The sequence below is a fragment of the Corylus avellana genome, chromosome ca3 (genome assembly GCF_901000735.1).
Source record: "Corylus avellana chromosome ca3, CavTom2PMs-1.0".
NCBI classification, from domain to species: Eukaryota; Viridiplantae; Streptophyta; class Magnoliopsida; order Fagales; family Betulaceae; genus Corylus; species Corylus avellana.
In genome coordinates this window covers 26,300,813-26,313,212 of record NC_081543.1, presented here as the reverse complement: position 1 = coordinate 26,313,212, position 12,400 = coordinate 26,300,813, and the positions used below count along the sequence as shown (strand labels likewise).

General features: G+C 34.0%; 2 protein-coding genes across 7 annotated transcripts in view; both read left to right on the top strand.

The window, feature by feature from the left end:
- The window catches only part of LOC132174329 (uncharacterized), a 2,573-nt gene extending 2,415 nt beyond the window's left edge, over positions 1–158 (top strand). The window contains exon 4 of the mRNA XM_059586002.1: positions 117–158. Coding sequence (XP_059441985.1) covers positions 117–158 — 42 coding nt within the window. The remainder of the gene's footprint in view (positions 1–116) is intronic.
- A 5,183-nt stretch (positions 159–5,341) lies between these two features.
- Positions 5,342–10,727, top strand: LOC132173295 (uncharacterized). Of its 6 annotated transcripts, none has more exons than XM_059584746.1 (7): positions 5,420–5,767; positions 6,471–6,587; positions 7,070–7,137; positions 7,479–9,141; positions 9,228–9,349; positions 9,470–9,599; positions 9,723–10,727. In XM_059584746.1, the coding sequence occupies exons 2-7, from the start codon at positions 6,506–6,508 to the stop codon at positions 10,313–10,315; spliced, it is 2,658 nt and encodes an 885-aa protein (XP_059440729.1). In that variant the 5' UTR covers positions 5,420–5,767; positions 6,471–6,505; the 3' UTR covers positions 10,316–10,727. The 6 variants fall into 6 exon arrangements, with proteins under 6 accessions (XP_059440730.1, XP_059440734.1, XP_059440729.1 ...); XM_059584749.1 differs by having other exon boundaries at positions 6,471–6,673; XM_059584745.1 differs by having other exon boundaries at positions 6,471–6,677.
- The last annotated feature ends 1,673 nt before the right edge of the window (positions 10,728–12,400 follow it).

Sequence of the window (12,400 nt, the reverse complement as noted above, 5' to 3'; positions counted from 1 at the left end):
ATCGATCGATCTCTGTTATATTGACTGATTGTTGCGGAAAATTTATGGGTTAGTAACATAGTATGTATGGATGATTTTCGATTATACCTGTTAGTTCTTGTGTTGGTTTAATTCAGTTCCAAAATGCAGAGGTTACTGTCAACGGGCTTAAACACTGATATGGAATGCTTAGAATCAAATCTCCATTGTTCATAATGTAGATTCATGTGCCATGAACGTTCCTGCAAAATTTCAGCTCAATCAGACCACAAACGCCCATCAATCGGAGCTTTTGATCAAGGCTGGACAGCATTTACAAAATGTTGTTTTCTCCCTACTGCAGGCCATGTCCAGACACGGTGCTAGGCTGTCCGAACAGGCTTTCCAGCAAGCATATTTTTGCTCCGCAAGGCCTTGTCCGGACAGTCCATTAACCTGTCCCGACACCCGATACCTGTTATGCCCAAAAACGTGTTTTTAGTGGGCCCACGTCTAGGGTTTGATGTATATATATATATATATATATAAGAGAGAGGCAAGAATTTTCGCCCCCAAAGAGTTCGTCTGAGGCTATGCTAAGAGAGATCATATGAGGTGAACGTTAAATTGAATCTCTTAGAGTTTTAGTTATTCATTTGATAAATCTATAGTTTAGAAGTTTATCGGAATGGTCCAGTAAAGGAGAATCACGTTGAAGAAGATTGTGAGCAAGAAGACGAGTTGTAGGCTTGTTGATCTTATAGAGCCAAGGTCTTGCAAATGGTTGTAAGTGTTCCTAGTGTCTGTAATCTTTGGATAATCTTTTGATAGTGATTTCCTGGATTTGGCTTCCTCGGAGAGGTTTACTTTTAGATCGGTTTCTAAAAGGTTTTCTTTTCGTAATTAAAATATATGTGTCTGCCTCTTTATTGCTTTATATATTTTGGGTAATTGAATTGTTTATTGCTTTATAGTATTAATTCCGCATAAATTGTGATAAATAAGTTTTGAAGTCAGCATAGCGTTTTTCAATACCCACTTAATGATTTAGCCAAAATCCCAAAAAAAATTTCAGAGCTTAGGCTGTAAATCGAACAAATTTCTTCACAGTTTTTGGGTTGCTCCAAATTCGATTTTGAATGCTACCCATGAGAATACAGCTCCCTTTTGTGATACCCATTGGTTAAATTGGTAGATATTGAATAATTTTTGATTGATTTATGGTGGGTCTTTGTTTTATATAGCCAATTGAGGTGTTCTTTTTAGTTAAAGAAGTATCTCCTTGAACTGCTCCTCTACTTGGCTAGATGCTTCTTACTCCTCCATGTGCTTTCCTCTCAAACTATTTGCTCTTGCTGAAGCAAATGTGGCCAGGTTGAAGCAGAAAGTTGCAGAACTCCACCATCTGGGTTTGGATTTAATAATTTTTTGCTCTTACCATATTCCAAGTTCAATTAATTTTTTTTTTTCAATTAAATTTTGATTTGCTACTGCATGGGTTTGGATTTTTGAAAATCAGATTCCATGATCATGGAATCTAGTTTTCATATTTATTTCTGGATTTTTTTTTTTCAAATAATATCATGATATTATTTGAAAAAAAAAAATTCCGGAAATAAATTTGAAAAAAAAAAATTATTTTTTTAATTAATTTTTTATACTTTAGTAACGTGTCAATTTTAGTAACTTGTCAATTTTGACACGTTACTAAATAGTAATGTGTCAGAAATTGACACGTTACTAAATATTTTTTAGTAACATCCAAATTAGTAACATGCCGCACACGCTACTAACCACACGTTACTAAAGTATTGTTACTAATCAAAAGGTTTTTTTGTAGTCATGTGGGTAAAGAAGCATTGATATTAACGTTAATTTATATTAATGCTTGTAAACTTGGCCATAGAAAGCATGGTCCACGTCGATATATAAGCATGCACCTAGAAAAGAGAATTAAATCTTTAATCTAAGTTATACAAATACAACTTGCCCACCTAAATATTTCGATTGCTCTATTATATTGAGTTGTGATTGTCCATCACCAGCACAATTGTCACATTATTAATCCAATTTCTTGTTGAAGGGTAATGAGATACAACTCCATTTACAATACTTAGGATTCTTTTCATAACGAAAAAAATTCATTTTATTGTCAAGATTTTAGGCTCATTTATTAGCGAAAAAAGTAAAAGTATTAACAAACAATTAGTCTTACAAAATACTCAAAATTACTTTTACATTATCATTTATGTCATATCACAACTAAAAAGTAAAAAACACCAAAAAAGCATTACCAAACAAGTTTTGTGATTTTTATTTCTAACGGTATATGTGGTGTCACATTAATTAAAATTTGTAAACGTTGTGACAATATATTTACCATTTGTAAAATTCAAAGAAATAAAATGGAGCGAATCTTGATTCCTATTTACAACCCTCACTACCCAAAAAAAAAAAAAAAAAGGCTCAACTAATGACGTTTTGGATATTAACGTTTTGAAAAACATCACCAAAATGCAGCGTTTTATTGGTCAAATGACGCTAGTTATAAAGCACTGCTCAACTTTCTTACAGAGTCTAGCATGAGCCTCAAATATAGTTTAAGTAATGATTTAAGGTGTAAGGCCCAATTAAAAAAAAAAAAAAAAAAAAAAAAAAGGTTTAAGGCCCAAAAAATAGTAAAAAGAAAAAGAAGAAAAAAAAATTAATGTACTCATAAAAGCAAGGGGACTTTCAGTCACATTTTTAAGCATATTGATTGCATTTAGAGCTTGTTTGAGATTGCGTTTGAGGAGTTTAAAAGTGCTTTTAACACTTAAAAAGTCTGTTTGAAGAAAAAAGTATTCGTTTGGTAAAAAAATTAAACACTTTTAATGGTCCAAAATGTCTAAAAATGGTCAAAAAACACTTTTGGCAAAAACTTAAAAATGTTAAAAGCTCTATTTCTCAAATGCAATCACAAACAGGCTCTTAGTATTTAGATTTGTTAATTGCTGCATTTCCCAACATGCTGGCATAAGACATAACATCCGCACATAATTTTCCAATTTTTATTTATTTATTTATTTAATTAAGAAGGGTAGGCCGAGGAGACTAATTGTGGCTATCCCACTTGAGCATGACCATAGTAGTACATACCCGCTGAAAGCCGCACAGGAGGAGCCTAGACAGTGGGAACCGTAGACGCTCCATCAAGTTCGACTGAGTCATAACCTGACACAATCTCACCAATGCATTAATAAAAATTCAAAGTGACAAATATTAATCAGGCATACGTGAGTATTCCAATTTATTAGCAATAACAAATGACTTTTCTATAAACATGTTTTGGGTCTATTCTATTATATTGTGACCAAAAGGAGTCGTGTGCTTATCGTAGTATATAAAGATATTAATGTATTCTTCTTAAACCAATTCTTTTTTAATCATTTTCATGTATTTAATGACTCATACCACTCGTTGAACATGCTGGCATAAGACATAACATCCACACATACTTTTCCAATTTGTTAGCACTTTTCTTTAAATGTGTTTTGGGTCTATTTTATTATATTGTGACCATAAGGAATCATGTACTTATCATAGTGTATTTATTAATTTATTCTTCTTAAACCAATTTTTTTTTTAATCATTTTTATTTATTTATTGACTTATACCACACGTTGAATTCATGAGAACCATTAGTTCTAGTTGAACCAAATTATTTATTTAAAATTATTGAAAACAATTGCATCCATCTTTATGAAAAATTACGAGAAATCATCAATTTCCAATAAACACAAAATTGATTGCTATAATTGCATCGTGACAATGACCCCCATATATATATATTCAACAATGGTCCATTTTGAATGGATATTTATGGTCAAACATTGTTCGAATTGGTATGGACCGGTTGTTAGTGGTAGGTTTTGCAGCTCTTTGGAGGGAAATTGGAATGTAACAAGGTAAAAGAATTCTAATAACTTCGAATAAAATGAAAATAGTGGAAAAATCTTCAATGGTTTTCTTTGAAGATCGATGGGGTTATTTATTTATTTTTTTAAAATAAAAAATAAAAATACCCTTTCAATTTGCCTACGTTATTATGCATTTCAAGCATAGGAGACGCCACGTAAGAATTGGGAGATGAAAGGGTAATGTATAACATTACTCCACCTAAAGGCTAAAATCCTCTCGGTAAATAACATAGAATATATTTTCCTAATTGACCTAACACATATCTCTAGAGATTTTGTTCTTCTAAAGTATCTTATTGAATAAAAATTACATTAGATAAAAGAAAAGTATAAATAAAAAGAAAGAGAGTAACAAATTACCATATCTTACACCTTCATCTCACTTTCATTTTACTGAAATAACGTGGTAGTTCTTATTAATTTTTGAAGTTATTATTTTTTTAACTAAAGACAGATCTAAATGTTGATGAATGCTGTTATATCAATCCAAAGAGATATAGATATAATATATACTATTACTCTTATTATCTTATCTCATAATATAAACATCAATAAAGAACCCAAAACACAAAATATTTATCAAAATACAAAAAATAATAATAATAATAATAATTTATATGCAACATTAAAACACTCTCCCGAATTAAAAATAAAAAATAAAAATCATCAAATACATATTAACAAACCCCATGAAAGAAAAATAAAAAAAAGGAGTAATTTCACTTACCCTACGAAGTTATGTGCCTTTTGTAAATACCCCATCAATATTTAAAGTCTCTTATTTTGATGTATCGAACTTTGATTTCCTTATACTTTCTCTTTTCCGTTAGGATTTTCTGTTAAATCTTAACGGAAAGATGTTAAATTACTAAAATATCCTTACTGATATTATTCATTTCACCTTTTAATTTAGCTACAATATATAATGGAAAGAAAAAATTGGAAGAAAATTAAAATTCGGTACACTAAAGTGAAAGATTTTAAACATTAGAAAATGTTTGTAAAAAAACGCGAAATTTTGTTAGGGTAAGTAAAATTACCCCTAGAAAAAAAAAAAGAAATAGAGAAATTACCTCCCACGGTAAGAAATTCAAAAATTGAAAATTGTACAAAATCTAGAGAAAGGACAAATGCAGCTTTCAAATCATCTGATCCCAAACAGAAATGTACAGCACAGGAAGCCATTGACCCTCTTTTAGATTACCTAAGACGACAACGTTTGTGCCAAAAAATCCCAGAAAGGCACTCACTTCTCATACACGAAAATCATGGCAATGGTAAAAACGAAGCAAAAATAAGGAGCTCAACGACACCTTTCAAAAGTTTTCACTTTTCAGAGTAAGACAAGAGCTAGATTTGTAGGTGACAATGGAGGAAGGTGGGACTTGCAGAGAGAGAGAGAGAGAAAGATGGGAAAGTTACAAGACGTACGTTGCTTGGGTTGAAAGCTTTCCCCACAAGGTAGAGTCATGTCTTTGCAAGTCACCGGTCAGTGTCACAATTACTCCTCCCTATCCCAATCCCATTCTGTTTCTCTCTTTCCTTTCCTGTGCTTCGCTTCCCTTTCCCTCTTCCTCTCTCTCCCTCTCTCTCTTCCATCTTCGTCTTCTTCCTCTACTTTCTTCATCTTTGGTTGCTTATCTTGCTTCTTCTTCTTCAATGTACTTTGGTTTTTGAAGATTTAACATCTGAGCTTTTTTGCTTCTTCACTGCCTGCAAATCCCATTTTTATACTGTATAGACTTAAGCACAGGCTCTTACGCAAAAGGGTCACTTTCCTTTTCTCCTTTTTCGGTGTTTCTTCTCGAAACATGTAGCTTTGCTCTGCCTCATATTCTAGGCTATTTCAGGTAACTCTTCTCTGGGTTTTTTTGTGTGGCTGCGCGTGCCTTTTGTTTTCTTTTTCTGTTTAGTGTCATTCAGAAGAATTTTGGGTCCTTTTGTTTTTTTTGGGATAAATACAGAAGAATTTTGGGTCAAAACAAATGAACTTGTTTTCATGGAGCTCAAGCTTGTACTGTAATCTATTTTAGGTAAACAAATTGAAATAGTGGCACCTGGACTGCTTGTTCAAGAAAGATTACCTAGGGGCTAAATCTATTTGACCCGAGTCTTCACTGGGTCGGGCCGAGTTGCGTGAGTCACTCAAGCCTATTTTCCCTTAAAGTACTTTAGGCTTTGTTTTTGAATAAATGACAGAGAAACTAATTTTCCATCTCCAAATGTAGCTTTTTCATCTTTTTGTTATTGTTGTTGTTGTTTCTGTTTGTTTCTTTGTAATGAATAGTGGCTTCGAATTTAAGTTTTTCAAAATCATGTCCATTTCTTCTTGTTCTTATGTGGGCATCAGTGATTTTCAAATTTTGCATAACAGAAAGTATTTGTCGTTTGCAGAGGGCAACCTTTTCTTCAACAATGTCACGTTATAAGCTCCTTTTTCTATTTTCTTGTTAAAGAATTAGATATACATATGTATATTCTTTGTGTGTATCTATATTGGAGAAACTATTCTGTAATTTCTCTTAATTGCTATTCATTCTCATGGTTTGGCAGTGTAATTAGACGAAAATATCGTGCTGCAGCTGAGCATGTCATCCGCTCATATGGCAAGGAGATCACCTAGGAGCCCTGTGGCTGTTGTCTGTGAAAAATATCAGTCAGACTGTATGTGTACGTGGGGTTTATATAGCCTTTTTGATTTTGGCCAAGGTCATTCCAATAGGAAGCTGCTTTCGGATCAGAGGCATTTGAGCAATGTTGGTTAGAATTCTTTGACCATAAGGACAATTTGATGTAAAAGTTTTACCCCCGACAAGAGAAACGTAAAAAAGTTGTTCTGTACTAGTGGCATATCTGATTTCACCTAGATGCTGTGTTTCTATATACTTTTACAGGCATAATTGTAATATGTGGGAAGTACCTTATATATATATATATATATATATATATATAGGAATTAGTAATTTTTCATAAATGTTGTTAGTGATATAGATGAATGCTGAAATGCAAAGGTGAAAGAGTGTACCTCGACAATGTTTTGCATCTCTTAAGTAACTCTATAGTTGTGTGTTACTTTTTCCTCTTGAAATAATCCTCCATATTCAACAAGTCAGAAAACTTTATTTTTATTCCTATTATTTTTTAATTTTCAGGCAATGAAAATCTAAGGAGCAGGCTTGATTTGCCTACCAAATTTAGTGACAAGTGCCAAGGCGTTGATGTAAGTTCCATCAACCTACTATTTTGATCATTCTTCCACTTTTTTTTGTTGTTGCTGATATTGAGTACTTTACGGACTGATACAAGATGAAGATTGCAGAATGTATGTTGACCATTTTCTTTTCTTGTTCCGTTTGATCATTTGTTCCAACTTTCTCAAGACAGCATATGTAATATAGAGCAAAATTATTCTGTTAAAATAAGCTTACAAGTCCAGATATTTCATTTTTCCTTACAATTTGGTTTGGTCGCTTAACTTCTATAAAGTGATTTTTCTTCTTCTTGTTATTGAGTAGAGGAAAGTGTAGATAGATGCTGATTAGAAACATTTAATTTGTCCAGGATAGGTTAGACAACAAAACTCAGACAGTTGATCCTGATAAGACAAGTCTGAAGTGGCTTATGAAAGAAGAGATGCCCTCAGAGCAGCAGACAAATAAGAAGATTGACACTGCTAACATGATACATTTACAGTCAAATTCTAAACTTGTTGATAACTTACCCGTAAACCATGGAAAGGCAAGCAAAAATTGTCAGAGATCATGTCATGTACCTGGTCATGGTCGGAAAGGTGTAGAGGATACGGATCATCATCAACCTTCTCACCAAAATTTTGTGGATATATCTTTAAGTAAGCTAAACCGTTCAGCATCAAGAAAGGCATTTTGCAACGAGGTTCATCCCAAAAATAGTAGATCCATTTTTGGTTGTAAGAGTATCAATTGTGTGGATTATGACCAGCAGAAGAAGATTAATGTCCAGCGAGTGCAGATGAATGAAGCAGAGGAAACCAGCAATCAGAAGTCTATTCAAGGAAAATATCTCAGCAGAGATGGGGCAAACCACCAGTCTAAACAATTGTTGGATGCATTGGATATTTTAAATTCGAATAAGGAATTATTCATAGAACTTCTACAAGATCCTGATTCTCTGTTAGTAAAACATCTCCAAGACTTAAAGAATTCTCAGGCAAAAGGACAGCAGACTATATCTTCTTCTGGAGCCAATTTGTCAGAGCATTGGACAAGTAATGCAAGACAATGTGAAGAGCCTAACAGCTTGAAATCTTGTGATAGATACCTTCCTAAAGAAAGCGGTGATTCTCAACCTTCAGATACAATAGTAGTCTTAAGTCCTGGTCCAATAAGCATACAAAAATCTTCCGAGAGAATCAACCCTTACTTTTCCCAGAAATATCCTTATAGCTTGAGAACTAAAGGACAGAGTGTTAGGCCGAAACTTTTTTCATTTGGTCATATAAAAAGGAAGTTGAAAGATGCTTGGGGCGTTAACAAAAATGAGCAGCAGTGGACTTCAATCAATGGTAAACTAGAAAAGTCTTCCTATGATTGCCAGGGTTCACAAGGTGGTGATAAGGGAATAGGTATACAGATTGTTGGAAGAAATTTTCCAAGTAATGTCCTTGATATCGGTGGAATACCGACATCTTCTCTTGAGGTCAAGAAAACAGACAAGATAAAAAAGGCTAAAGATTTTGAATTAAACAGACATGAAATTGCTGCAACAAGTGAAGACAGTTGTAGAAACTCAAAATTTTCACTTGTTGGCTGTCCCATGGAACATGAATCTGGCCTGTCTGCTATGCCTTGGAAACATCACTCTGAGATGATACATAATGGAAATGAGGATGTGGATCTTTTGGGAAAACCGGTGCCAAAGGCTTCGGTGAGGATGTTCTCTTTCCCAGAACATGGCCTTCTGCCTGTAGTCAATCCCGGATGGGAGAGGGAACTAGGCTTTGCTACTAGACAGATGAGATTTTCCCCCTATGGCCATTATCAAGCGGTCAATGAGAACAGGAGCAAGTTTCAAAAAGAAAAGAAAAACAGCTGCTTAAGTTCATTAAAGCAAAACATAGAAGCTCTACCATCAGCTGATACTGAGAGACAAACTGATCAATTGCAAGTTTTTAAAACAAAGCAAAATATCTCAGAGAGCCATCTTGCTGATATGAAAGTTAAAGAAGATGATTTGAGGCCTATGGGTACAATTCTACTAACTTCTGACCTTCAATATGCTCATTTGTTCTCTCTTATTAGATTATAAAAACTAATGACCCTATCTGACCAGGTGAAACTAACCCTCTGGGAATGGCCTCTGAATCACATAGCACACACCAGGTTGGCCACAATCAAAGTACTGACGCAGCCAACAAGTGCGAGAAAAATGGATATTTGGAGTCCTCAAGATTGGTATGCTTCTTACTAATCATTCTCGTTAAATTACTTTCTAGTGCTTCTATTTTTCATCTGTTTCCTTTTGTTTTACTCTTCTTAGTTCTCATTAATGTGCTTAACTGTGTCCGTTTTCAGCATTCATCTTCGGATAATAAACCATTAAAATTTATATCAGAAGTTTCTTCATCAAATCCTTCAGGCGTTCAGAAAGTGGCAGATTCTAAAAGCCTAAAAGATAACCCTGAAAGGAACATACATAAACCTGGTAGGCTTTCATATCAGGAAATTAATTATTGTTATTATTATTATTATTATTATTATTATTACTATTATTTGTTCTCTACTTCCTTAATTCTGCATCTGAAATAACGTAGTTAAACTTATGCAGCTGAGTTGCTGGTGCAAGCACTACAAACTATGGTTGAAGACCACTATGCTGCTGCTCAAGAAAGGCTCCCTTTGGGCCCTAAAATCAAAACAACTATTACTATGGATAAGCATGTGTCCTTCTCTGAGTATATAAGTGCAGTGTTACGAGCTTCTGGCTTGAATTGGGATGAATTGTCAATGAAGTGCCATTCAACAGAGCAACTGCTAGACCGATCCTTATTTGATGAAATGAAGATGTCAAATAACCAATTCTGTGGTGATTTGTCACTCCTGTTTGACTGTATTAATGAAGTCCTGGTAGAGGGTTGTCAGTATAGTTTTGGATGCTCAAGTTGGCTATCATGTATCAAACCGATAATTCATCCACTTCCAGTAGAAAAAAGTGTGATTCATGAGGTGATAAAACGTGTTGATTGGTACCTTCTCTCACAGCCACCACCACAGACATTTCAGCAGCTTGCTGAACAGGACTTGGCAAGATCTACAACATGGCTGGATATCCGAAATGAAACTGAAGTTATTGCTATTGAAACTGTAGAAGGTGTCTTAGAAGAATTATTGATGGAAATCGTATTTGAATTGTACATATGAAGTATTATAGATTCATCTATATTGCACCAGGAAAATTCAGCAGCTCAGATGGGTTAACACAACTGGAATTTCTCTTATTCTCAAATGTCACCGGCCTCCTCGGACTCATTGCTTGTATTCAGAGTTTGAACATCACTTGGCATTTTTTATGATGCAAATTGTGTCAAGATGGGATAAGAATGAAGTCTTTTGCTGACATAGAGAAGGTCTGTGAGAGCATCTTTGAGTCTGTTACATGGCTCAAGAAAAAGAAAACAAAAAACTGCTACATCACTCATGTTCCTGTGTTTTGTATAGTTTACTCTCAACCTACAAAACTATTAATCATTCAACCTTTGCCATTTTTGTCATTCTAAAAGAATCCCTACTGGATATAAAATATTTCATCAATATATAGTATGCAATTTTTTTCCATTCTTCCCAATACTACTCAGAGAGGTTTTGACTCATTCTAACCACTATTATATTAGACCTTCAATTACCTTTGTTTGTATGCAAAGACACTTATGCACTAGTTGCTATAAATTGTTAAAAAAAAGATGTTATGCAGTTTTGATAGAGGTTGTTAGACAAGGTTGCTTATATGAGACAAGTATTTCAATTTTGGAATCTAATACTCCAGTTTCAGAATTTCCTTTCAATTATTAATTGTTTTAGGCATTCCATATTTGCGTGGTAGAGATGCTTAATCTGCCCTTTGCTTTCATCTATACAGCCATTAGGCATAATGCAGAAAGATATATGGGCTTCTTTTGCTTTATATTGGTTATAACCTAGCACTATCACTATGTTACTTGCAGGTAATTCTTGAGAGAGCTGCTGCATAGTTGTGCATTGGTAAGCATACTAGTCTTGATGCAAAATGCTGCAGCTTTATGTTGATTTGGGCATTCACAATTTCAACTGTCCACTTTCTTGATATTTGATTCTTATGTCACATGATTAATCCTCCATAATGAACCAGATTGATATGTATGTGCATTGCTTTCCAAGCGTTATGTTTCACTAGTAGGTAAAATTCTCATCTCTTGTAAAAGGAAAAAAAACATTGGTTGAAGTGAAGTGATTTCTTTGTTTTGGGCCATTTTTTCTGTTTTAGTTTCTTTGGTGAAGTGATTTCTTTTGTACTTGCAGCATCAATGTTGTTAGGTTTTTAGCATTCGCTTATTCGATGATCAAAACATTGGTCATAAGTCCATTTAGCCTAGGTTTTGGTTATCTTCAACTTGAGTGGTTTTGTGAAGAACAAAACTATCGTTAGCTACCCGAGACTCTAAGAGCCTTGTCAGCAAAGCCGTCAGATGGGCGTCCTAACACGACCTTCACAATGGTACTCTAGGCAGTGTCGTGTTGACATCCTCATGCGATCAATTGCAGAGAATGTCGTGAGCAAGGCGTCCTAATGCAACCTGTTAACTTGTTCTTGTCTCAACTTGATAAAACTATCATCAATACCAAGCATCAGTCCAGTAACTTGTTCTCAACACAGGAGAAAACCCTAACCACACAAACATCACATAATAATATGAGAAATGATTGGTGTTAATATTTTTTTCATCTCATTTTACAAATTAACTATTAGATTTATAGAAAATTACAAGTATTTTGAATCACAATCACAGGTGGACCCAGTTGGCCCATTTCAGCAATTTCAGGCCCAAAAACAATTAATTCAGCCCACTCAGCCCAGTCCCCATGCCCAGAAATCGAGCCTTACAAACCCTTTCAAAAAGTTAAATCGGATTCTTTAAAAAAGAAGTGAAGCCTCACCTCAATTTGGCAAGTGGATTAATCGAATAAAATGGGTGAGATTTTCTTTTTCTTGGGATCGATAAGAAAATCCGTTAAAATGAAAAAGAATAAAAGAAATTCTTTTTCTTGGGATCGAATAAAAAGAATGATATAAACCCTTTCAACTTTATTACCTCTTATACTTTGCCATCTTAATTATCTCCCATTTTGCCATTTTCTATCATTTATCAAAATTAATTTCACAATTAAATAAATTTATCATCATTTTTTATTTCAATTATTCTTACAAACACAATTCGAAAAAAAAAAAAAAAAAATCTTACAAACGCTAAA